Genomic DNA, 26,925 nt, shown 5'->3' on the forward strand with positions numbered 1-26,925 from the left:
AAAAACAGGAGTAGTACTACCACGAATGCGACAATATAAGTTACCACCAGATGCTGTTGTGGCTTTGCTGCAAATCATTGACGAGCTCATTGCACAAGGAGTGGTTGTCGAAACCGACTCCAATATATGTAATTCCCCGATAATTCCGATTCTTAAAAGAACGGATCCAAAAGCACCACCAGTATATCGATTGGTTATTGATCTGCGCAAATTAAATAAATGTATTGTACCACAATACCCTGTGGTCCCAGATATCTCTTCATTACTAACAGCTATTGACTCAGAAGCAACGTTCTTCACTGTAATTGATCTCAAGAATGCTTTCTTTAGCGTCCCAATAGATCCGGAAAGTCAATATCTGTTCGGATTCAGTTTAAATGGACGAAGTTTTAAATTCACACGCGCACCTCAAGGATTTACAGAAAGCCCCAGCATCTATAGCCAAGCACTGAAACGAGAACTTGACAGTATCCACATGCCCGTTAACACTGCCTTGCTTCAATATGTCGATGATCTGCTGATCACCGCCCGAAGTGAACATGAATGTGAAAAAGCGTCACTGACGGTTTTGGAATTTCTGGCCGACAAGGGGCACAAGGTGTCCCCTTCTAAGCTGCAATTCTGTGTCCAGCGAGTTGTTTACCTTGGGCACTCACTGTCCAAGGAGGGAAGGCAGCTTACACCCGACCGCATCCAGTTAATTGCTAACATGCCAGCACCCAAGACACAAAAGGAGGTGCGGGCTTTTATAGGCCTCACTTCATACTGTAGGCAGTGGATCCCTCAATATGCATTTCTAGCAAAACCACTCATCAGGTTGACAACACAGGAGGCAGCCACATCGACTGTCCTCCCTTGGACTCAAGAACATACACACGCCTTTGAAAGCTTAAAGAAAGCTTTATGCCGAGCACCTGTTTTAGCAACACCATGTTACAGTAAACAGTTTACACTCTTTGTTACAGAACGCGAAGGTACTGCCTTGTCAGTACTCACTCAGGAACAAGCAGGATCACACAAACCATGTGCTTATTTCTCTAGTACATTAGATCCAGTAGCTCAGGCTCTTCCTGCGTGCCTGAAATCGGTGGCAGCAACAGCTTTAGCAATCAGACAAAGCGATGCCATAGTGTTAGGACACCAATTGACAGTACAAGTACCACACGCAGTAGAGGTTCTCTTGAACCGCACACAAACACAACACTTGACTATAGCGAGACTTACCGGTTACGAATTGACATTATTTCAGCCACACATAGAAATCAGACGTTGTAATACGTTAAATCCTGCCACACTGTTACTAGTGGGCGGAACAGATCCATTGGCACATGATTGTGTCGAAGTCATTACTATCACGACGAAACCCAGACAAGACTTGACAGATATCCCTTTGTCGGATCCAGACTTGACATTGTATGTAGATGGGTCATGTATGAGAACAAGTACAGGAAAGTTAGTGGCCGCTTACGCAGTCACAACAGACACTGAAGTCATTGAAACAAATTGTATTAACACTTTGTCAGCTCAAGCAGCAGAGCTCATCGCTCTGACACAAGCCTGTATTCAAGCCAATAATAAGAAAGTCAACATATACACAGATTCACGTTATGCATTCGGAGTCGTCCATGACTTCGGCGTACTGTGGCGAGAGAGAGGTTATTTAACTTCTCACGGTGCCCACATCCAACACGGACCCCTCATTCAAGCCCTATTAGACGCAATTCATCTACCTACTGCAATATCGATTATGAAATGCAAGGCCCACACACAAGTTACCGACATCATTTCTCAGGGTAATGACCTAGCTGACAGAACAGCTAAACAGACTACTCAGAAACAGACTCACACAACTGACATGACAAAGACAATAGTTCCGACACCAACGCATTGCATGACAGTTAAGGATCCCGCCCTTGATGTAATTGACATACAGACACATGCTACACCAGAAGAAATAAAGAAATGGACCGAATTAGGAGGGATCCAAACGGATCAAGGATGGATGACGAAGGAAAAATCTATATGGTTTCTTCCCGACTCCATGGTTCAAGTCATCATGAACACAATACATAGTCCAGCGCACCTAGGAGAAAAAGCTATGCTAGACAGCATTCAACACATTTGGTTCAACAAACACTTGCGAGCAGCAGCTAAACAAAAAGTTCGTACCTGTATGATATGTTGTCAGTTTAATCCAGGTAAAAGCATCCCCGTAGAACAGGGTGGATTTCAACCTCCCGATCATGCTTTTGAAGTCCTCCAGATGGATTATATCCAGATGGAACGATGTCGAGGATTCAAATATGTTCTCGGAGTTGTCTGTGCTCTTTCCCGTTGGACGGAAGCCTACCCGGTTTCAGATTACACTGCCCCGACTACTGCCAAACAGTTAGTTCGAGAATTCTTCCCACGGTACGGTTTACCACGTGTTGTCTACTCAGATAACGGCCAGCCGTTCTCATCCGAACTAATGAAACACGTTTCCCTTTTGTTAGGCTACCAATGGAAATTTCACTGTGTCCGACATCCCGAGGCAGCAGGTCTCGTGGAACGCCATAATCAAACTCTGAAAATTAGATTGTCCAAAATATGTAGAGAAAAAGGTGTCGATTGGATAGTAGCCTTACCAGTTGCGCTCTTTTACATGAGAATGGTAGCACATTCTCGAACAGGGCTATCCCCGTACGAGGTGATCTTCGGTAGACCACCAAATATGTGGGGGACGCCTATACCTCGCAAAATCACTGATGTTGACTGTAATATGCTGACAGATTACCTGGCTTCCTTGATGTCTGCACTACAATCTTGTCGTTCACAGGTATCCGCAGCTTTCCCCGATAATACTGAGGGGAAGCCCCATGACGTGGTTCCTGGTGACCTGGTTCTGGTCCGGAATTTCGACCGGAAGACCCAACTGGAGCCTAGGTGGAAGTCACCGAAGCTAGTTCTACTAACTACAAGGACAGCCGTGAAGATCGAGGGACGTAAAGGGTGGTTGCACTCGAGTCATATCAAGAAATTTTATGGACTACCATCCAGTGTGAATACTCAACCTTGTATTCCCTCACAGACAGACTCAAAGCTCCCCTTGGTTGAGCAGTCAAAACCAGAACTTTACAAACTAAAATTAAGGTCTAGCAAGTCAGACAATTTGATTGTTTAAGTCCTCTCCAAGGTGAATCGGTTGAATTTGTCCCGGACATGTATCCTCTAGACCGGAATAGAAAAAAAAATCAACAGATGCAGCTTAAAAAGCATGCGTATTGTAAATCACTTCGTAGTCACTGCACAGTAACATTATTAATTTTGTTTTTTCTAAGTCTTCTGATCATCTTTTCCAGCATACTATTGCACATGTATTACCCTATTCTTAAGCGTGCTTACAATGTAACTGCAGAACATTCTTTTAGCGAATTACCTCCGCATGAGTTGTCCTATAGATTTGCGCTGCGCAACAACACATTCATTAGTATGTTACATCATTCCCATCAGACCAGCAATGCCACAAATTGTTGGATATGTGGTCGACTCCCTCCCTATCAGAACTATAAGGGAGTTTTGCCCCTCTTTCCCTATCCGTTCACACACAATGGCTCCTGTGGAGCATGGTTCAGTTTGATTAATTCCCTAGATTCAAATTCCGCAGTTTACCAAGACAACTGGGTGTGGGGAAACCTGAACCTAGTTTTGCTTAAAGTCTGCCACCCTAACAAGGAGGGACTTCCCAAGAGAACAGGAACTGATCTAGAAAATGAAGTATATGGATTAGGTAATTTTACACTTAACCTCATGATCCTGAACGTTGAATCCGAAGCTACACCAATCTTGCCCGCCATGTCAGTATTCCCAGTAAAAGGGGAATTATGTGTAAGAAAGAATGGTTCCATACACATGGGCCATAGTAAATGCACCACTGTAATACAATTCAGTGATCAAGGCAAGTCTACATTTAGAGCTTCCCATCATTCCTACTTCATATGTGGCCAGACCGCATATATATGTCTACCTTTAGATTGGGATGGTACCTGTTACATAGCATTCCTTCTACCACCTGTTTTCCTAGCTCCTCCTGATTATCACAGAAATACCCATTTAGTACATAATAGACAACAGAGAGATCTCCCAATTGTCGATTACACTGAAACAGCATGGGAAAAATACACAGATTTCAATAAAGGGTTCTTTCCCTATATAGGTACAGTCACTAATAGTAAACTGATACGTAGATTAACCAGAACCCTTGAAACAGTAGTGAACGAGACTATTTCCGCCTTAGGCAATTTAACAGAAGAGCAGTCTGCTATGCGGATTGTTGTGCTTCAAAATCGTCTTGTCCTTGACGTCATCCTGGCCGATAGGGGCGGAGCTTGTAGGGTCATCGGATCAAGTTGCTGCATTTTCATACCAGAAAATTCGCCGTCGGTATATAAAGCCATTACCCGCCTTCATAAGATTATAAGCCAGATACACCAGAATCCAGGCACCTGGACTTGGTCCGGTTGGTTTTGGAGCGTGTTGTCAGCCTGGGGATGGAGAATCCTATCCTTCCTAGGTATTGGCTTTCTCATACTATTCAGTTGCTGCTTATGTCTACAATGTGGGCCAGCGATTTGTGGTCTGTGTGCCACATCGTGTATCCCACATCCAAGTTTTCGTTCAAGATCCCGGAAGAAGAAAGAAGAACAAATGATGCTATATGAACAGATCGATGGATTAATGAAGATCGATATCTCCTGAGGGTCCGTAGGGGACAAGGAGGGAATGAGGAAATATGAATTTTGTGATCAGTTATGTCCCCTATCGTAGACCCCAACGGCTCCATGTGCATGCTATAAGTACATGTATGTTCCCTCCAGTTCCAGTTTTGAAGACGCAAATACATGTGCGTCCACCGTCAACATGTCCTCTTTCAGATCCGCCATGAATGGGTCAGATATTCCATTCCTAAGTATGAAAGGCCACCGACTTATATAGTTCACTTTCCACATTTTACAGATTCAGGCGAGTAGGCCCAGAATTCTGTCATCAAGTCTTTTCCTGCCTTCTGCCTCTGAAAGCTCCAGTCTGAGCCTGCATCTGTATCCATGAACTTTGTCCTACTCCCTGCGCGGCTAACGGTGCCTGATCCAGCCTGTTGCCTGCCAAAAACTGTATTTCACCTTCAAGATTATCTACTCCGCTCCTCATCCGATGCATTCCTGTCTTGTAGTTTAGGTAAACATTCCTCCAGCTACCGTGCAAAGGGCCAGGCCTCGCTGTTCACATGCAAGTAATTCATAGCCCCGTTACCATGGAATATTCCTACCCCCTCGCATTTCAGGTAGACATTTAGACGCTTGTACACGTACTAACAGTCAGTATAGAATAGATTCTATCCTAGAGACCTTTCCTTTTGGATAACACAGTTCTTTAAACATAGGATATTAGATATGATTTGGGATTAGGTTGACATGACCCCCAGACTTCTGTCTCCACATGTAGAGCTAAATGTCAAGTCCCCTTCACCCTCTAGTTGCACGTCAATCACACGTCATGCGGCTGCGCGCGCATCTCTGCCAAATATTTCTGCTGACATCGCAGGATTCTTTTATGGATCCACCCACTTGTGACATCATGTATAATGACGTTTATTAAAATACGCCCATATGTCCGCCCCTATTAGTTACGTATGCACAGTTTATCTGTCTTATCAGCTGTTACGCCTCTTGCATCTGTTTCACTGTAATGCATTTTCCTATAAAACTAATTATCTGTCAATAATGTATGCCCTTCCTTCCTGAACTCTCGTGGTGATGGAATTTGAAGCCTGCAATTCGAATTGTATTTCCTTTGTCAAGGTATAAAGCCTTTTAGAACCTCTAATACCACGGATTCTGCCTCTTATATTTACTGAGTTATTCTTACTAGATTTTACCGCATAAAAAAATAGTACCGGTAATGAAATATTTACCACACTAGTTACTGGTGAACGGTATTTTGGATTTTCAGGTAAATTAGTAAGTTCTTTTTTTTAAATCATTTTCCCAATCATCTACCTGAAACTTAGCAAGCTCGTTCAACATGGTATTTCGTGTTTTTTTCTCTCAGCTGTGCCAAGAGTCGGAACTTTGCCATAGTTTAACATCAAATGTGACACTAAAGGTTACAAGGTTACATATATACATAAATGCATTTAGTTGCTTCTGTTCATGTGTACATCAAGATTAATTATATTCCTGTGCTTGCTAAAACAAAAGAAGTCAATGTAGTGCTACATATATACAGCTCAGTGCATGAAAATGAAGATTGTGTTACAACTGGCAGCTATTCCTATTCCAAGGATTAAGCATAAAGAGACTACTCATTACACTGTTTTAGAACTAATGCAAATTTGGCAATTGTCTGGTACAGAAAATAGTCAAATTGTTATTAGGGGAGCTTCCTTCCTTTCTCTTACTTCATAGTAAATGGAGGGACAAATTGACACAGAATTCTAAAGGTATCAGTATTAATAAGGCTTCTTCCCTCCAATGAGTTCTTCAATGCACTTATCATAATATTTAGAATTGACACATTTTTCCTTCCCTCATTTTCAGTGTGCTATGTGACTAAAGTAAATAATCATACTCGTATTTGCCTGTTGTGTATAACTGCTTGTGTGGTGGCCGGAGGACGCGCATACATGCTTCTCTATCCCAGAGTAGAAATTGGTCAGTGGATGAAACTGAACTCATGAGCTACAGAAGGCCAAGTACATTGGTCAGTGGATGAAACTGAACTCATGAGCTACAGAAGGCCAAGTACATGGCCATGAGCTAGGTCTTAGAAAACATGACTCCTGGAATATATAGTCTAGTCTAACACGTGTTTTGTGGAAAAGCCTAAGCCATTTTTAAAACCTCCCTGACTCTATACATAGTTACTCGCAGAAAAGTGACACCTTTCAGTTCTTCAAAATAAATATGAGTTGTGCACATGTAATGCTTTGTTTTTCAAAGTTATGTGTGATGTGTTTCTATCCAGTCAGATTGAATGCTGTCAGAATGCGGATGACTTTTACAGTGCAATGGGAAGACTCACCCAAGAGATGCTGGAAGATGGTCTTATTGAGAGCTATGAACTCATGCAGGTTAGTACATCAGAGGAATCGTGATCATTTTGGGTTCTTAATATAAAATGGGTTGAAAAGTCATGTGAAAAATATTTATCAGAATAACACGCTTCTGTCAGGAAGGTTATAACGACCATAGAAGCTGACTTTCATTACATTCAGTGGCTTCAACATATATTGAAGTATACATGTTACACAGAAAGCAGACCATTTTATGATTTTTGTTTCAAGTTTTGTAAAAATATGTATAGTCAAAAGTGTTTTCAAAATGATTATTTTGAAGGATTTGGTTTGTAACTTTACTCTTTCAATTTCCCTTTCTAAATATTTGGTATGACAAACATTGGGACAGATACTGCATTATGTGTATTCAACCATTGTCCATGTGCTTCCCTGCCAGCCCTCCCACCATTGTCCTTGTGCTTCCTCCCCCCTCCCAGTATTGTCCTTTTGGTCTCCACCATTGTCAATGTGCTTCTGCGCCCACCTACCCTCCATTGTCCATGTGCTAATCCATTGTATATGTGCTAATCCATTGTCTGTGTGTTATCCCACCTGCCATATATTGTCCTTGTACTACCTCGCATGCACACCCACCATTGTCCCCTGGACCGGAAACAAGCATCCTGAGACTTGTTTCGGGGCATTACCCCTCATCAGCCAGGCTAGCTTGAATCCAGTGGCGCAGTGAGCACAGGACCCACATCTGGGCATACCCTTCCAATTTAGGGCGGTAAAAAGCAAAAGCAACAAATGACGTGCTCACTGCACCACTGGATTCAAGCTAGCCTGGCTGATGAGGGGTGATGCCCCAAAACCAGGCTCTGCAGTTCGGGCTGGACTGTTCCCATGTGGAACAGGGTCAAGACTGATTTGCATATGGCTGTGTCCAAACTGGGGTGGCATGGTGAGCAAAAGAATGATGGATTAAACCCAGTTCTTTGTGACTGGGGTGAATGATTGCATTGTTCAGCATTCCGTCCATCATTTGTTGCTTTTATTGCCCTAAGTGGAAAAGGTATGCCCAGATGTTGGTCCTGTGCTCACTGCACCACTGGATTCAAGCTAGCCTGACCGATGAGGTGTGATGCCCCGAAACTGGTCCCAGGATGCTTGTTTCTGGTCCAGGGAGGACCTGGCTTGGCAGGTTTATGGTCCAGGGAGGACCTGGGTTGGCTGTTCAGGCTGGACTGTTCCCATGAGCAACGGGGTCAAGACTGATTTATTTGCATATGGCTAGGTCCAAACTGGGGTGGCGTGGTGAGCAAAAGAACAATGGATTTAGCCCAGATCTTTGTGACTGGAGGTGAATGTTTGCATTGTTAAGCATTCCGACCATCATTTGTTGCTTTTGCTTTTGTCGCCGTAAGTGGGAAGGGTATGCCCAGACATGGGTCCCGTGCTCACTGCACCACTGGATTCAATCTAGCCTGGCTGATGAGGGGTGATGCCATGAAACCGGTCCCAGGAAGCTTGTTTCTGGTCCAGGGAAGACCTGGCTTGGCAGTTAGAGCTGGACTGTTCCCACGAGTTACAGGGTCAAGACTGATTTGCATAAGGCTGCGTCCAAACTGTTTGGCATGGTGAGCAAAAGAACGATGGATTAAACCCAGTTCTTAGTGACTGGGGGTGAATGTTTGCATTGCTAACCATTCCATCCATCATTTGTTGCTTTTTCCGCCCTAAGTGGGAAGGGTATGCCCAGACATGGGTCCCGTGCTCACTGCGCCACTAGATTCAACCTAGCCTGGCTGATGAGGGGTGACGCCTTAAACCAGTCTCAGTATGCTTGTTTCCAGTCCAGGTATGATCTCTCTTGATCCAAGCTAGCCTGGCTGATGAGGGATGATGCCTTAAAACCAGTCCCAGGATGCTTGTTTCCAGTCGAGGGAGGACCTGGCTTGGCAGTTCGGGCTGGACTATTCCCATGAGGAACAGGGTGAAGACTGATTTGTATATGGCTGTGTCAAAACTGGGGTGGTGTGGTGAGCAAAAGAACAATGGATTAAACCCAGACCTTTGTGATTGGGGGTGAATGTTTGCATTGTTCAGCATTCTTTCCATCATTTGTTGCTTTTGCGTCTGTTGGGAGAGTACAATTTCAATGACTGACTAAGGAATTGAGGACCTATATTGTGAAGCGCCTTATAGGTAATGCATAACGCCTTAAACTTAATCTGACATTTTACGGTAAGCCAATGAAGGTTTTTAATATCCTTGGCCACTGAATGTAACTTGGGAATGTCTAGGAGAAGTTTGGCCTCCGCATTCTGCACAGTCTGAAGTTTATTGAGATGTTTTTGCTGCATGTTCAGGTAGAGGCCATTGCAGTAATCTAACTTTGATAAGATTAAGGTATTAATTACTGTCTTTTTAGTCTCGCCTGGATGAAAGGTAATATTTACTTTAGTGATTTAAGTAAATAGAAGCAGGAGGAAGTGATGGTGTTAACATGTGGCCCAAAGTTATATTTTTCATCAATGATCACTCGAAGGATTTTTGCTTTGATCACCGGTGTGGGCAGGGGCACATCTCGTCCGGCCACCAAACTGGGGGCCATATTGGAGAAATGTTTACGAACCGGATTACCTCTGTCTTACCAGAGTTCAATTTTAGGCAATGTGAGCTCATCCAAGGCGTAACGGCTAGCATGCAATTGTGGAGTTGGGGTGCCATATTGTTGCCATTTCTAAAGGCTGACAAAACAATCTGGGTACCATCCGCGTAGGAGGTCAGAGAAAGACCAAAAGATCTGATTAGATTGTCCAGTTCTGTAACATATATATTAAATGGTGTGGGACTGATAGAAGAGTCCTGTGATACTCCACAAGGAAGAGAGAGGATTCATAACGGCCCAAGGCCACGGATTGTAGTCTTCCAGAAAGGAAGAATGTGATCAGTGTTAGGGCTGTCCCTTTACTACCTAAGGAGCTAATCAACACCATGTGGTCGACGGTGTAAATGCCACTGACAGATCAAGGAGGATGATCCCCCCCCACTATCAAGAACTGTTCTGATTTGCTCCATGGCTTTGATCAAGGCCGGTTCTGTGTTCTGTCCTGACCTGAAACCGAATTGAGATTCATCGGGAAGGTGATTGTCCTGGAGATATTTTGAGAGCTGAGTATTCATCACCTTCTCTATTATCTAAGCTGGGAAACGGAGGCAGGAGTTTGGCCGGTAGCTATTTGGATCTGTTGGATCAAGATTGGGTTTCTTAAGAAGAGGTAAAACAGAGGCCTTTTTCCAGATAACCGGGAAGATCCTGATGTCAAACATAACATTAACGATAGACGAGAGACTTCTGCTTATAATTTCAGGGACCAGTTTAAGAAACTACGGAGGATATGGGTCTGGGTGGGAGGTGCTGGAATTCGTAAGCATAATCATGGTGCTAATCTGGTCTCGAGTGGCCGGGACGAATTCAGAGAAAGAGGGAGGACTTGAAAGGACCTGGGGGGTCGATTACAGGAGCGACGATGTGGGAGGAGTAATTAAAATTAGAATAGATTTGTTCCACCTTACCCTGTATATTAGAAGCTAATGTATCACAGAAGGTTTGAGACTGGTTACTCACCTTATTGCTGGGCAGAGAGGAGAGCTTGGATATTACTTGAAAGAGCTCTTTGGTTGGAATTTTTGGCTCTGTTAATTTGCTGAATGTAATACTTACTTTTCTCCTTACTGATGAGGGTTTTATATTTGGATAGTGAGGGCTTGTTCACCAGATGCTTTCTTTCGTTGTATTGTGCCCGCCAGCACCTGTCCTGTCTTCTGCAGTTTAGTTTTTCGAGTCTGAGTGCCTCAGTAAACCATGGTACTGATGGAGTTTCCCTGTTGTAGGAGACATTTGTGTAGAATGCTATCTTATATGCGGCGTCCTTTAGCCAGTTGTTATAAAGAACAGAGGCCTGGTCAGTCTTCTGTTAGATTGGGTAGAGATTGTGACAAAAGCATCCTAAGTTTGTTATTGTCTATATCCTTCCATGTGCATGTGCATACTCAAGGATTGCTTTCTGAGCCTAGTTGATGGGAGTGTGGGACATTAAGTTCCAATATAATGGGGTGGTGGTCAGTCTAAACTAATGGTAGGACTTCCCCGATACTAAGAAGGGCACATTTAGTAGCAAAAAGACCATCTAAGGTATGTCCCGCAATATGGGTGGGTTCATGAATAATTTGAGAGTCCTAGCATACTCAAGGTTTCTAGCAAGGATGAGGTGTTTATATCGGATCCAGCCTCAAGGTGGAAATTGAAATCGCTCAGAATATGGATGTCATTCTCCTAAGCGCAAGCCTCCAAAAGAGAACTAAAGTTGTTCAGGGGGCTGCCTTAAGGCCCCAGAGGGTGGTAGATTAACATGCTCTTAAAGGTAAAGTGATTAGTTATTTTCAAGTGAAAAAGTAAAGCTTTGTAGTCCTACCTGGGAACAGTTTCAAACGAGGCTGTGAACGTATCGCGATGAATAACCGCAAGTCCACCCCCTCGTTTAGTTTATCTATCCCGTCTATGTACCGAGAAGCCTGAGTGTACTGCAATACAGAAGTCCGGGCCGGCATGAGGATCTGCCCAGGCTTCTGTGATAAAAAGCAAGTCCAGTTTCTGGGTCTCAATTATGTCCGCGATTTCTAATTTGTGTTTAGGGAGAGAACGGGCATTGACGAGCGTGCATCACGTGCTCGGATCGCTTTTCTTTTTTGAATACTGCTGCTTTCCAGCAAGAGAAGTAAGAGGAGAGGTATTCTGGCAAATGGCGGGAGGCAAAAGACTATAACCCCAGTTGAAGCAGATCTGATTATTTTTAAGCGAGAGAGTCGCAAGATTAAAGGATGTACATTTCAAGGAGGAGGGTGTGTGGTTTAGAGGTCTCAGTTCCTTACCCTTATAACTTCGCTGGTTATGGGCTTAGGACGAGTCCTGACCAGGGTTCCAGGCACAAACAGGCTTGCCTTTGGTGCGCCAGCGGCGCGGACGCGCTTCGATCTTAATTAAGTAGCACTCCAGTGGAGGGGGCGTGGCCACAACGTGAGCAGCTCGCTCTGAGTAAAACCGATGGGCAAAATAAATGGGGCTTTAAAGCAGGGTCCAGCAACCCCTACAGCTTTCACAGGCTTCCCTGTGCAAAGCAGTACACTGGTAAAATAAACCAATAGAAATAAACAGTGGTAAATTTAAAATCAAAAACTGAATGATTACTCCTACTAAGATGGGGCCCGGTTCACTGGGATCCAGGCATCTCCAAAACGGCACAAGTGCCTACAAGGAAATAAACGCAGGTTGGTGTATGCTCAGGAGGAGACAAGCCAACCCTTAGCTTTCTTAGTTCTCACTCTGTTACCATCAGGCTCCCAGTGTAAACTCTACAAGATAACTGAGTTGAGCAGATAGCGGGAAAATAGACCTTGACCCATTGCTAAATCTGGGATTCGAAACCAAAAGTACCTTAGAAATAGCTATCCTCATTTTCAATATATTGGAGATTTCATATAAATTTAGATAAAAAGCATGACGGGAAAGTTGGATTAGATTCTACTGCAGCTATGCATTACAGAAGAGGAGTCAGAAGAGGCATAAAAATTACAATGAAGCCATGAAAAAAAAAATGCCAAGACTTTAAAGAACCAGGTTAGGCTGCTGCCTAATTTGAATTCACAATGAAAATATCACATCTGCTCCTCATTCGCCTCCTGTACTCGGATGTACTTTGCTGGAGGAGTGTCTCCAGGCGATTTTGCACATGTATCATATTCCAACAGAATCTAGCACTCTCTGGGCAGATTAAAAGCATTCATTTTGGGACAATACATAAGGGATTATTCAAAGTTTATTTGCTAAATTACAGATAGAATGCCATCCCTAATATTGAATCGTTTTGGACTGCTGGCATGGATACAAATCTGCCAGCAGCATGTGAGAAGGTCTCTACAAGTGGTGTAGCATGAGGAGGACTTCAACCTTTGTTTCAAATAGGAAAGTGTTTTTTCTTTGTGAATTCGTTATAAAGTGGGAGTTGATGATCATTTTATTTAAAGTCAAGGTGTCCAGCCATCTCCCTTCTTGGCTAAACAGCCACCAAAGTGGTCAGATACTATGTAATGGCTATTGCAGTTCTGAACCCTTTCTCACTCATCTTAACAAAAACCATTAAGCAACCCCAGATATCTTCAGGTATTTCTTAAAAAGTGGAGAAACTGAGAGTCCAATGTAAAGAGTGGACAGCAGTGAGTATCTTCTGAAGTGGTGTAATACATCGGTTGAAGGCACAGGAACAAGGGTATAAACAAATCAACATGAAAATATTGTATAGTAATTGTATTTACATTTATAACTTACATTGTGGCAGGATTCCAATACTCAGAGTTCATATAATTTGACTCTGTTTATTTTTTTGTGACCACGAGGCAGAAAATTTGACATGTATTTATACTTCAAAAATTGTTTCCACATTAACCTATTGCATCAATCTCCTTCCTGGTGTTCTTGTGCATCTCCACTCAGACTCTCCTCCCTGTTGTGGTGGCGGCGTCTCATCAAGTACATGCCCCGTCTGTTATGTTGGGAAAATGTGTTAAGCCCATGGCGACCATAAGGCATCCCAGGACTGATTGATCAACACAGACTGTAGGCACAGGCTCATTAGGGGTTAATACACAAACAGAAAGGTTTTAAGCCATTTTCTGAAAGACAATTCATTATCAATTGTCCAGAGGGTAAGGGGCAGTGTGTTCAAAGTATTGCCACATTGTACCTGAAGGATCTTCCTCCTTTCCAGCCCTTTTCACGGCAGAGCTACGACCCGTAGGATGTTGGAGGATCTGAGAGCTCTGTCAGGTTTATAGGGAGCAATCAGCCGTCAGAAGAAGAAGGGGCTTTGATCTCGAAAGGCTCTATGTGCAATGCACAGTGTCTTGAAAGTGATCCTACCTCTTAATTAAGAATGTGCTGTTGCCAAGTTTTAACTCCCAATCCTTCTCACAAAAGCTGATGTCAGACAATTCAAGAAATCCTTTCTTTTATTGATTTGAAGGTCCAGCTCAGTTTGTTTCCAAGCTAAGTTGCTATGCATCTAAAATGACTCAGACATCTTTGTTGTTTTCCCTTTGCTACACTAGTTAAATAAAAGCGTGTTCAAGAAATGGATATAAATGTAAGCAGGACCTTAAGAGTTAATTTTTTTATCAAATTTGTGTACTAGGCTTAGTCACTTGTGATGTTCATTTTTTTTGTCACAATATGTTTATTATGATAGATTCCACATTTACCTTTCACTATCTGAATGAAAATACTTCATTTAACATCGTTTGTTTGTTTTAGACTGTCTACTCTATGGCACAATTCCCTTTCCCACAATTGGCAGAGCTCAGGGAGAAGTACACATACAACATCACTCCATTTCCTGCACCTGTAAAATCAGCTTCATTTTCTGGGTAAGTGCAAACCCCTAATTTATTTTGTGTCTAGCCTAGTCTTTTCCAGATACTCTTCCAGTTATGTTAGCATTTGGGGTAATTGGAGTACTGTATTTTTTGGGGATTATGTGAGTGAGTTGGTAACAGCGATATAATAAGTAACCCACATAAAGTTAATCTGTATTTTAGAAAATACATCTTTTTATATTGACTACACTATTGCTCTCTTCACAGCTTCATGTGAGTTGTGCAAACTAACAATTCTCTCCTTTCTATGTGAATAGATTTACTAATCACTACTAGACTCTCAAATGTAGCAGTTTTTGATTGTTTTAAATTCACAGTCGAACAGAGAGTACTGTGAAATGACTTTAAACTGAGCCCTTCAGAAACCCTACAATCATAAGTCAAATGTTGAAGGTAAACCAGTGTGTGAAATATCACATGGTATAAGTGTATCTATCTCAGTGTTCTGTATTTAATATGCAGATCAGTGGTTCCAATTCTTATGATATCGTTTAGTAGGCTAATGCACAAACTGTACTTTGTGGGATGTTGGGTGCAATCTACGTGGCAGGCTCCAAACTTAGGGCCTGATTCTGATGTTGGTGGAGCCTCTCAGATGAGATCATACGGCCGACAGCCCTTCAGTCCGACTGCAGTATTATGATGCTGGCGGTTGGACCCACAGCTGTTGGAAGCAACACCACCGCCTCTTCCAGGATCCTAGATTCCGACACTGTGGCAGTCGGAAGAGCGTCCCAGAATGGAGGCGCTGCCGAGGGAGGCACCGCCAATGGGATTATAATATCCCTTTCCGACAGCCTTTTAATGGCGGGAACCCCGTTATGAAAAAGGTTGTCGGAAAGGGATCGGGGGCCCAAAACAGGGCCCCCCGACTGGCTGAGGCAAACTTACCTCCATGCATCGTGTGCCATGCACAACATGGTGCATGGCACACGCTGAATGGACGTGGAGGAGGCTCTGCATGGTGGCGTCCTGTGCAGCTGCCCTTTTCCATGGCCGCAGAATGTCCCCTCCGTGGTACAGACAACTTTCTGACTGCTAGCGGCGATCAAATTGAAATACGGCCGGCAGTCCGATGGCCCGACATCGTAATAGGGCCCTTAGCGAAGTAACTCCCTTTCAGCAGTGTATTGACAAGGTCAGCTCTCTCTCAGCAGGATCCTAGGTCTATAAAGTGAAACTGTTAAAAAATATATAAATAAATGCACTAGTGCACTACTGGACTACACCTCGAACAAAGACCACCCTGAATACATGCCCTATTGTACACCTGCGCCATCTGTTGATCTTCCCTTAAAGGCCTTTTATTTTACACCTGTCCCTGACTGCAGTCTATGGCACAAGAACAAGAGACCTGATTTGCAAAGTCCTTTTGTGACTGAAAACCCTGCAATTTGCCAAATCCCAGGGTTTGCAATCACAAAGGGCTTTATACAAGGCACACAAATGACTTTTAGTAGTTTGTAAAGATTTTCTGACTCATAAAAGGGCTTTCGCATCCCTTTTTGAATTGGAAATAGGAGGGGGCATGTAGAGGATATCCCACTCCTATTTCTGAGAGGCAAATACAGGGTCGAAAGTCTGCTGTCTCATACAATGCTCCAACCCCGCATTCACAGCTAATAACGAGGGGCTGCAAATTGTGACCTGTCTAATTCATATTCCTTAGGCAGGTCGTTTTACATTCCTATGTGAATGGATAGTTAGCTATGTGACCTATTAATACAAAGGTTGCACTGTACATTGCACACCTATTTGATAACCAGTCAGCGTACAAATTACACATCCTGGTTTGCAAACGACTATTAGTACATTAAGACCCTACTCTCCTTTTATTGCCAAAAAATCCATTATCTTCTGTTAATGCTCAAATAACCCCAGTTGCTACTGTCTCTCTTCCTCCATCATTTGCAACCATTTTGTTAACAGCAAGACCTCTGTAATGTATTCAACTGCTGCACATGCATTTTATTTCATTTGATTTTTGCATCAATAAATTTAAAATTTCATTTTCCTCCCAAATGTTTTTTTTCTATAGAAGACTAGGCAAAAGTAGAGATAGTGATGAGGAAAATGACTTGGATGATGAGGATATTGTAGCTAATGCAGTTGGCTGTCTTGGACCATTCAGTGGACTTCTGGCACCAGAGCTGCAGAAATACCAAAAACAAATAAAAGGTATGTTTGTTTACTCCTTTTCTAAAATATATATAATGTAAATTGTTGCAGTACATTAATCTCAGACCTCTATATTAGGCAAGATGGGCGATTGAGCATGCTGGGTTTTAGGTAGTGCACTGGGTTTGTGCTTCTTGTTAGCATGGTAGATTAGTAAAGGGGCAAACAGGTCCTCTTCTCTTTCCCTCCTGGAAATGGGCACTGCAACACTCCTGTCTTCCCACAGAGCTTCTGACATCATAGTCTCATTCAATTAAGGCTGTGTAGTATTGTAGTTAAAATTAGAAGCAGATCTGTCTTTGCTACCTAGCCACTGTTCCCTTTACTTTGAGTTGAGGAAGGTGGCAGCAGAAATTATCTGTATGACAAACTGCTATGTCAGCTGCACTTGCATGGCTCTAAAGCAACATGGCATGTAAGTCATTGTTACCAAAGCACTAGAGGTTAACCCCACAATTTAAATTCATTTTTCATAGTGCTACATTTATCGGTTCATTGGCTGTATTCATACAGATTGGCAAACAAAGCACACCATTTTAAACAAAATGTCTCCTTCATCTCTGTGCATCCCAGCAATTAGAATACCAGACTTTCGACTGGGGTGAGGCGTGTTCACTTACCCAACGGAATGGAGGGCAACACGTTTTCACCATGCTGAGCCAAGAGCACTGAAGAGAAACTTCAGTAATGCATATGAAACATCAAGGGTACTCCCTAAAGATCACTCGCACCCTACCTTTTGTTCTTGAAAAACGAATCGAGGAATTCTTTAGAACCTTTGACCTACTGAGCCTCAAAAGAGAAGCTTGTATTTCAGAGACATCATGATGCCTGGAGTTATACTCTTGCAACATCACGATTATCCAAAAATATAAAAGGCTTAAGATCAGTCTGAAAACCTTTCTAGGCTCAGTCAGTCTACAAGCCTGAGTTGGTGATTCTGATGCAAATTACGATATACACATTTCCATTCTGAACTGTTGTGGAGAGAGTTTCTGTGTGCATGCACCCGATGGATAAGGGCAAAATGCATTCCTTAAGTTGTTGCTGGGTATCAGCATTGCTGTTACTAAACCCTACCATTCTATTCAGTTTGCTTTACTACAACGAGACAAAAGCTGCCCATAAGGAGTGATCCCTGATATACTTGACCCTACCTGGACCAATTAATTTTGTAAATTTGATCTTCTGTACATGGCCAAGAGCTTAATTCTTGTTCTTCCTCTTGAGCCTAATGCTCTGTCAAAGAAAGAAGGGTATTTCTTGTTGTCTTCTAATTGGTAAATTAAAGTTTACAGTGTGGACATTTGACTAGTGAGTAAACAACACTATCCAATGTCATACTCTAGGTTCAGAAAGCAGATAAAATGGAATTGGGAGATGCAATGGAAGAATGAATGATTTAGGTGTTTTATTAGTCAGTAGAGCAAACATAGTCCTGTATTAGTCATTGCTGTAAAACAGATATTGAAGTTGATGCATTTGCAGTTGTTGTGATAGTGTAGAAAAATGTATTGTCTAAAAGGAAAGTGAATCCCTTCTAGCACTTGATATTGCAATCCAAGTGAAATTGATTACAAGGAAATTTGGTCTCCTAATTCTGCTTTAACGATTTGCTCCATGCTTTAACTGAAATACTTCACTATTCCTTAGGCAAAACTGATTAAAGGGAGATGTGCTCAAGCTGAAAGTAAATTAACAAAACAGTAATGTAAATAAATTAACAAAACTGTAATGTAAATAAATTAACAATTAATATTTCTAGGGCACAGCTCAGTTTGAGAGGAAAAGGCTGAAGTATGCTTGTAATGGCTCAGAAACGAAAATGCAATTAAAGTATGTGTTAGATATTAGGAATATTGTTATCGAGACATTGATCAGGAAGTAAAATTAAACTGCTGCTGTCCAGTGTGCTCTTCTAGTTTTAAATGGCCTTTTCCATTTTAATAGAGGATGAGGCGGAATGTCTGAGCACCCTGTAATGAATAGTACTGCACACAAAGTTATCTAGTAGTAGTGTTTGGCATAGGTGCCTAGATACAGAAAGGTGTTTTATACATAATTTGAAATTTAGCTTTTAAAACGTGTTTGCTATTTTTCTGACGTCACCTCAGGTGTTGAACCATTGAGGATATCATTGTTATAGGAGCTTTGATGTTTGAAGCAGAAGCATTGATAATAACATATATTAGACGACTGATAAATAGTGAAGTGTTATTAGGGGAAACAACATATTTGTAGGATCTATTTAAATCGGAAAAAGCATGGACGATGAATAGAAGAGTTTTATTGGAAGATTGTTAAACAGAATATTAACCTTTGTATGGAAGAAACTGTTTTAAGAGTTTTTGGTAAATCATTCTAAGGAGAAATCATTTAAATATTTGTTTGCAGCCGATAAAGCTTTCATTATGTCTACCCTGTTATCATGACATATCGCTAAATGCAAGGAACAACATGGTGAGAATTCTGAATATTTGTTTTACGTTCCTTTGCCCAGCAAATAGGCAAAGACTGATGTTGATGTAGATGGGGCATCGACTACATTTTATTGTGAGTAAGGTCCCTGCCTTTTAGATAAATATAGGCTTAGTTGCATTTTTTAATGCGGAAAGAAACTGATGAACTGATACCTTTAATTTGATTAAACCCATGTTTCATGAAAGAGTGAAAACTGTATTTGAGGCCTTTGTTCCAGTAAAATGTTAGAAGTTTTCAGCCTTTGAATTTGTTTTTACTTTGGAAACTGATAGGGATGCAATTATAGTGGGACTTTGTTTTAAATCATGTTTTGAAAAATGTAGAATGCATTTTTGTTTTTAAATAGGAACATGTTATTACTGTAGTGTGTTTATTATTGTGATGTTATATTGATAAAATTGCCTTCATACACTAGTTTATTAATTGAAACTGAAAAGGATTCACTTGTGTTTAAAACCAGGATTGTTGGAAAATTAACTTTTGTTGCAGAGGAGCACAGTGGCATCACATTCCTTGGTGAGGTAGTTATGCATTGACAGTGACCACAACCAACACTATTCCAGCCCCTTTTTTGCGGAAAAAAACTGAAATTTAACTTTCACACATTTGTCAACTATAGTTTTTGAATTTGTGCTGTCATTCTTTGGGTGATCTAACCCGTTATTTAAATGATGGTATTGTATAAGATTGTCACCAGGGAAAGTAAAACTAGCCTCAGTAGGTAATGTACCATTCTGGTTGAGGAAAAGGCTCTACCTGGCAGTAGAAACATACACTATAAACAAGAGCTGAGCCAGAACCAGGGAGAGATGGGCACAGGCAAATGTTGGAAAATATACGACAGGGTAAGGGTGAAGAAAGACAGTATCTAAGAATCTAGTTCCGTATTCTTCATGGGAACCTCTTTGTTGAGTGTAGTCTCCTCTGTTTGTTAATCTGACTGGCTGAAATAATCTCATTTTTCTGTGACAGAAAACAAGGAGACACAAAGCTTGGGTTCCAGCAACATTGCCGAACTCAGCCCAGGAGCAATTGATTCTTGTCGGAGTGAATGTCATGCAGCTTTTAATAGCATGATGATGGAACGTATGACCACCGACATTAATGCATTAAAGCAGCAATATTCCAGGATTAAAAAAAGGCAACTGCAGCAGGTCCACCAGGTGTACATCAGAGCAGGTAAATATGCACTTGAGAAGCAAAGAGGATAATATGTTTTGTAGCTGAAAATATGATTATATGATGTGTTTCCATATGGGGTACGGGAAATGAGTTGAAGTGATAGCCCTGCGCTGAAGTTGTTGCATGGTTAATACTTGTGTAATGCGTGGTATTGCTATCACATCAGTTACATGCATGTGAGTGTATTTTGTGTCACGGTTAGCTCTGCAATTACTCTTTGGAAATAAAATCACCTAGCTCCTTTTAGAAACGAGTTCCCTAGCTGCTGTATTGATGGTTACATTTTGCATGCTCAGTAAAATGCACATTTGTTGTTACTTAGACATAAAATTGGACTGAAACTACGATCTTGAAAGTTTAAACATGCTATCCAGATACAACTTTTGAAAAGTGATATAAATAAATATAGCAACACACATAGCAACATTTTTAATACTTTTCCTTTATATCTGGATACTGATTTTTTAAATACAGTCTTCAAGGCCAAGTAGGCACTGTCATCACTGATCTGCTTAGAGTGGATAAAAACATCTTTCTTTCTTTCTTCTGGTATTCCCTTTGCTGTGCTACATCTGGAGATGGCATGGAGGTATGACAGCAGAGTGAAGAGGAAGGATCGAAAATAAAGACGTCTGCTTTCCTGACATGTTATCCCGCTAATGTAAACTTGTGTTGGGTGCAGTCGGTGGATTTATCTTAACTTCACTGGGAATGCTTCATTTTAATACTTATTTCTTAAATCACTCAATTACCCTTTTAAATGTACAGGGTTAAAAAATGGCTGCCACAGGAGAAAATGTTATACTGACGTTGGGGTGGAATGATTTTTATAAAGCTATAAACGTTTATCAAAGGTTTTTGTACCTTGTTTTTTAAATTTCTGATCATTTTATTAAGATGTATGTATATATGACTTACATTAGCTTTTTCACTTCGGGGTTGGGCATTCTAAGAAGATAATACTGTGGCTAAGAGATGTGGCTTCCATTTGTGCTTAATTAAGTCCATGCTAGACTGATAATGCCCATCTATTTGGTGCTAATTGCTTAACTATAACAAAGGCAGTAGTACACAAAAGAGATTCTGAGGGGAAAGAATATATGTGAAAAGCAAGCTGGAGTGGTGCTAGGTTTAAAGTTACAGCGTCTGGATACCCTCATGGTTTTTTAACCATTTGTTCGTTATATTATTAACAGTACAGAGAAAGTCTCATTAGCAGTGGAAGCAGTATGACATTTTGGTGAGTAAATGCCACCTTAAGCACCATTCAAACATTCAGAAGTGAAGAACTGCTATAGGGGCTTGCCTGAATAGGTGGGTAGGAAAACATATCAATAACAGTTGTATTGTCATGTGAGCGTCTTGGGGAGAAACCCGTGCAAGATACTACTGTTGTCTGCATGGGCCAGGGGCAGTGCCCGCCTGGGGGAGCAGGTCGAGTTGATCCACAGAATCTGTGTTGTGTAAAGAGAATGTGGGGGCAGTTGTATTCCCAAGGGCAGGAATGGCAGGTCAGGGCACCTAGTATTAAAGGAAGGTTTGCACGCACATGGTCACCAGACCACTCAGGGGGCCGTGTGAGGCTTCTGTTCTAGGCAGGAGGGTGTTGTCTTGGACGGCCTGAAGATAGATCAGCATGGTATCCCATCCTATTGATATGGGATGTTTGCATATGTCCCTTGACTTTTTAATGTGAATCGCCGCGCTTTCAGCTTCCATCCAGCAGACTAGCATATGCTGCCAGAACAGAGCGGGTGCATAATCCCTTCCCCCCACACGTGATTTCCCTCTTGAGTAGTAGGAGCACAAGATCAGCAAGTTGAGCTGCCACTCTGTTCTGTTTATTGTCCCAATAAACTCCAAGGGCAATGGACTCCCATGAGTCCAGACCAGCACAGTGGGTGATATCAGTTATGGTAGTCAATATCGATCGCCAGAATGGCTCTTGAGAAGGTGGGGCATAGGTCAGCAGTGGTCTGAGCGACAGTTCATTGGTGTAAATCCAATTCAGTTTGGCAGGGATGAGATAAGCTTTGTGGAGGATGGAAAACTAAATATTCTTAAGGCGGGCATTTCTGGGCACTAGAAGAGGATTTTCCAGTGTAAACACTAACTCTAAATTGTGAAGCCCCCTTAAAATGTCTGCCTGCCAGGACTCGCGGAGCTCTGTGAGTGGGGTGTGTGTGTGCTCTCTCAAGGCTTTATACATAGCCTTATGATTAGGTGCCATCCTATACCTCTACCTAGTAATTTTTGGATCACTGCATGTGTTTGTGGTTCGTCCCAGGTGATTCCCCACAGAATGTTGCAGACCCGCTGTTTATGCATTAGCAATTGTCCTGGTGGGATACCGTGTTCCATGATGTGCTGATTAATTGTAAGAAACTGGTCGTTAATGAATAGCTATCCAAGGGGTAGTAATATTTTTAATGTGCCATTGCCGCAAGTCTGAGTGTTAAGAGGCCTGCACTGCCGAGCAACCCTACAGGGGAAACTCCGATCATATGGAAGAACAGGAAGCGGTACTTTGAAGACTCGACTGACACACAATCTGAATGGTGCCACCAATCTAGGGTGTGCAGGATCCAATTTCCTTTAGGGCAGGAGGAGCTGAAGAACTTCTCCAGGGTTCATCGAGTCCTGGCCTGAACCCGTGTCCCCCAAGGAATGGCCAGTGGGCCATCCATTGGAGCTGAGCCACCAGGTAGTATCGTTCAAAGGAGGAAACCTCCAGAACAGGCCTTCTCCTAATGGTAACTGAAATGTAGTACATGAAACGCACAGCGTCTGGACCCCCAGATTAGTTCATGGAAGTCCTTTCTCGAAAAAGTGACTGGGACATTTGCAAAGTAGAAAAGCATATGTGGGAGCATTACCATCTCAGATAAAGCTATCTTTCCTGAGGTTGCCAGCAGGAGATTTATAGAAAATTGGATCTGGGTTTGAAATACTGTTTAGGCACGAACTAGTTTGCCCTAGTAAAGGTCAGTGTGATAGATCCTATCGCTCAGGTACTGGAATGTGTGTTCCTCCGAGGGAGCCATATATCCACAAAGATCTATAAATCACTGGGTAATACTTCATCTGAAGTGATAAATGCATAATGTTCCCCAATTAAGTCACCGACCAGCTGAATCTCTTAATTCCTGCATGGCCAAACTGATAGAGGGACATCTAGTGTTAGCATCTCTAAGGTACAGCAGCATGTTCCCTTTGTAGAGGGAGATGGCCAGCATTGTGCCATCCAGAGGAATACCCCTTGCTGCAGCCTCTGTTCTGAGCTGTGTAACAAGAGGCCCCACTTCAATTGTGAAAATCAACAGAGATCGGGAGCAGCCCTGCCCCGTGTCCCAGTGGAAAGGGAATTAAGTTGATGTTAGTCTGCCCATATGGACACACAAGGTTGTATACAGGAGGCAAGTAATCGTCCACCAATCCCAATGCCGGTGAAGACCAGTTCAGTATGTCAAACGCCTTCTCCAAGTCCAGCACTAGGCAGGCAGAGTGTGGGAGCTGGGGATGGGGGTGGGGGGGCGAGTAATCCAGCCTATAATGTTAAGTAGTCTACGGATATTAAGAGAGGTGGTCCGTCTAGTGACAAATTCATTTTGGTCAGAGTGAATAAGTCCTAGGAATATTTATTAATATCTATTCACTAGGATTTTACTTAAGATTTTGTAGTCCCTGCCCATTATCACTAATGGTCCCGCAACTGAGGTGGGATTGGGTCAGGTTTAGAGATCGAGACCAGGAGGGCCTCCTGGAGGGGCAGCAGCTAGACACCCATTTAGAGGGCTTCAGCATACATCATGGCAAAGCGGGAAACAACCTGAGCCATGAAAGTTTTGTAATAAGGCCAGGGTCGTCCTCATGGCCTGGTCACATACGGCAGCTTTAATTTGCTGTTTGATAAGTGAACTATTCAGTTCTACCTGAAGGTGTGCAGGTGTGAGCGCAAGAGTGAGGTCAGCTAAAAGGGGACCAGCAGAATCTGTGGTGGAGTAGTAAGTGTGAAAGGCCCCCAGTATGGCCCCTTGGTTGTGTAATGTCAGGTCCGATCACAGCTGAAGTGATACAATTGGAGCAGCTTGAGCCAGGCAAGTAGCTTGCCAGCCCTGTTGCCCTCCACATGAGCCCTCCTAGTGTATGTGGTGTAGTTCAAGCACTGCAGCTGCTCCATCAAGTCAGCATGTTTGTCATGGGCAATCATTTGCTCAGCTATCCCAGTCACATGTGCTGCCAGGCTCTTTTCTATCTGTGCCAGTGACTTTTCTACATCAGTAATATTTCTCTTAAGTTTTGTGCCCTTGCCCACTATTGCACAAATGGAGGCCTCTCATCACTAGTTTTAGGATTCCCACTCCACAGCCCACTACAAAGCCATACCTTGGTTTTCCTCAAAGTAATGGGAGATGTGATCTAAGAGTGTTGTTCGAAGCACTGGGTCCTCCAGGGTCTTGCGTTGGAGGTGCTACATTGGGGTTGGGGAGAGTAATCTGCCCAAGAGGATGTTCACTTTTTAGTTATTGTGGTCTGAGGGGCACTCTTTCAAAGAGAATGAGGGCAGTCATGCAGATAGAGCAGAATATGTGGTCCATTCGAACATATAGGTCTTGAATAACTGAATGGTGTGAGTAAACATGAGCAGTCTATTTCTGTCACCTCCAGATATTTGAAAGTGACCAATGTGAGAGCCATCTTGAGAGGTTAGCAGCTATGTGGGGAGTTGGGGCCTTGCGGCAGTGGGGGAAAGGGGGTGTCATCTGTCTAGGTGTATGTTCAGGACACAGTTAACATCCCCTTCGAAGACCCTTGGTATGCCAGCCCAGTGTGATAGCCTGTCTGAGAGGTCAGAGAAAAAGATAGGCTAGTCAGTGTTCGGGACGTATATGCTACCCAAAAGGACCAAGGTGCCATTCAGTGGTCCATCCACAAAGGCATATTGGCCGTCCCTGTCAATAGCTGCATTAAGTGCTTGGAAGGGAACTCCCGCCCACAAACAGAACAAAGCACCGCTGGTGTAAGCAGAAAAGTTGGTGGAGAAGGAGTCTCACCAGATCTTCTGAAATTTAGCGGTTTCTGCTGCAATTGTATGGGTTTCTTTAAGATATATGATTTATACCCCGTCTCTTTATGTAGGAGTATACAGAATATTGCCTATGTGCCGTGTGCATCCCCCTAACATTCCGGGATAGGAAGCGCAATGTGTATAAATGACTATTGCTGTTGGGGGATATGGGATGAGTCTGCCGTACCCCAGAGTGGTAGGAGATCTCCTGGATGCCATCCAGCCTTAGCGCCAACCTCGACAGGACCACACTGGGGTGTTCAGCTTGGTTACTTCCATAAGATGCATACTGGTTGGACCAAGAAATAAGGGGACCAAGTGAAATAAGGCTGAGCCGTATTTTATGTGACAACATAATCACAAGACACCCTTGCTAAAACTAGATTGATCTGTGAACCCCTTCTATTGCTATACCCTTGGGATAGGAGAGTAATTTTTTCATTACCATGATGAAAATGATCAAGCAAATGAGGGCGCAGTACCATTCTTTACTTTAAAAGCTGATCTTAATCTTTTTAAGCCTAATAAAGCAATCACTAAACAATTACATATTGTTACAACACAAACTTCATCAAATAATCCATAAATTGGTAACATAATTTTTCCAAAAATACCTAATAATAATTGAAGAATACTCACTAGCTGTGATAAACGTCTGAAATAGTATTTTGAAGGAATGATTTAGTTTGTGCTATCAACCCAGCACAAGTAGTCTTAAACAAATACAAGAATGGCTGTGTCTTGCAACAATGGCTAATTGTTGTTCACCCTTTACTCTGAAGTTTGTCCAACACTTGTTTTTTTATCTAAATATAAGGTAAATCATCAGTAAGAGGTTCAATGATAAATCAGAGGTATACCTCATTGCAGACTAACTGGCTGATTACGACTTTGGTGGTGCTGGAGCGGGCCGCCAAATCGCTGCCCCGCACAGTCAAAGTTTACCACCGGCCGCCCGCCAGATTACAAGTATTTTTGTTGGCTAGCAGGCGTTCCTTTGTCATTCCTGCGGCAGTGCTTTCATAAAGGCACTGCAATGGGAACGTCAAAGGCCGCTCCTGCAAGGCATGGACTATTAAGTCCATGACGTGCAGGAACAGGGGATGCATGTACGCAGGGGGGCACAACATGTGCCCCCTTGCATGTAGCCCCAGGCCCAGAGGCCCCCTTTGTTTCCTCCCCACCTCACTTTTGCAGTGAAAAGTGAGGTGGGGAGGAAACTCGTAATAAGCTTGGCGGTGCTGCAGCGCCAAGCATGTTGCAGCCTCTGGACCGCCGTGCCACTGCCAGGGATTGTGGCTCCCTGGCAGTTGCGGTGGTCCCCTCACAGTCTGACCATCGCACTCTTAATGTGGCGGTTGGAGCACTGGTGCAGCAGTCCACGACCGTCACCGCACCTCCACCACAGGTTGGGACCGCCGAACTCGTAATCAGGCCCTAAAGTAGGGACTTTGGTGATCAGAGGATACCAGCTTATAGAAGTTCTAAT

At 42.8% G+C, this 26,925-nt stretch overlaps 1 protein-coding gene across 4 annotated transcripts in view; it reads left to right on the plus strand.

Moving 5' to 3' along the window:
- TBC1D30 (TBC1 domain family member 30) overlaps positions 1-26,925 on the plus strand; it is a 259,726-nt gene that overhangs the window by 223,569 nt on the left and 9,232 nt on the right. For all 4 annotated transcript variants that reach the window (XM_085653419.1, XM_085653418.1, XM_085653421.1 and 1 more), the window contains 4 exons: positions 7,003-7,108; positions 14,406-14,518; positions 16,566-16,705; positions 20,159-20,365. In XM_085653419.1, the coding sequence (XP_085509545.1) occupies positions 7,003-7,108; positions 14,406-14,518; positions 16,566-16,705; positions 20,159-20,365 (566 nt within the window). The remainder of the gene's footprint in view (positions 1-7,002; positions 7,109-14,405; positions 14,519-16,565; positions 16,706-20,158; positions 20,366-26,925) is intronic.

This window comes from Triturus cristatus, chromosome 4_1 (genome assembly GCF_964204655.1).
Source record: "Triturus cristatus chromosome 4_1, aTriCri1.1, whole genome shotgun sequence".
Taxonomy (NCBI): domain Eukaryota; kingdom Metazoa; phylum Chordata; class Amphibia; order Caudata; family Salamandridae; genus Triturus; species Triturus cristatus.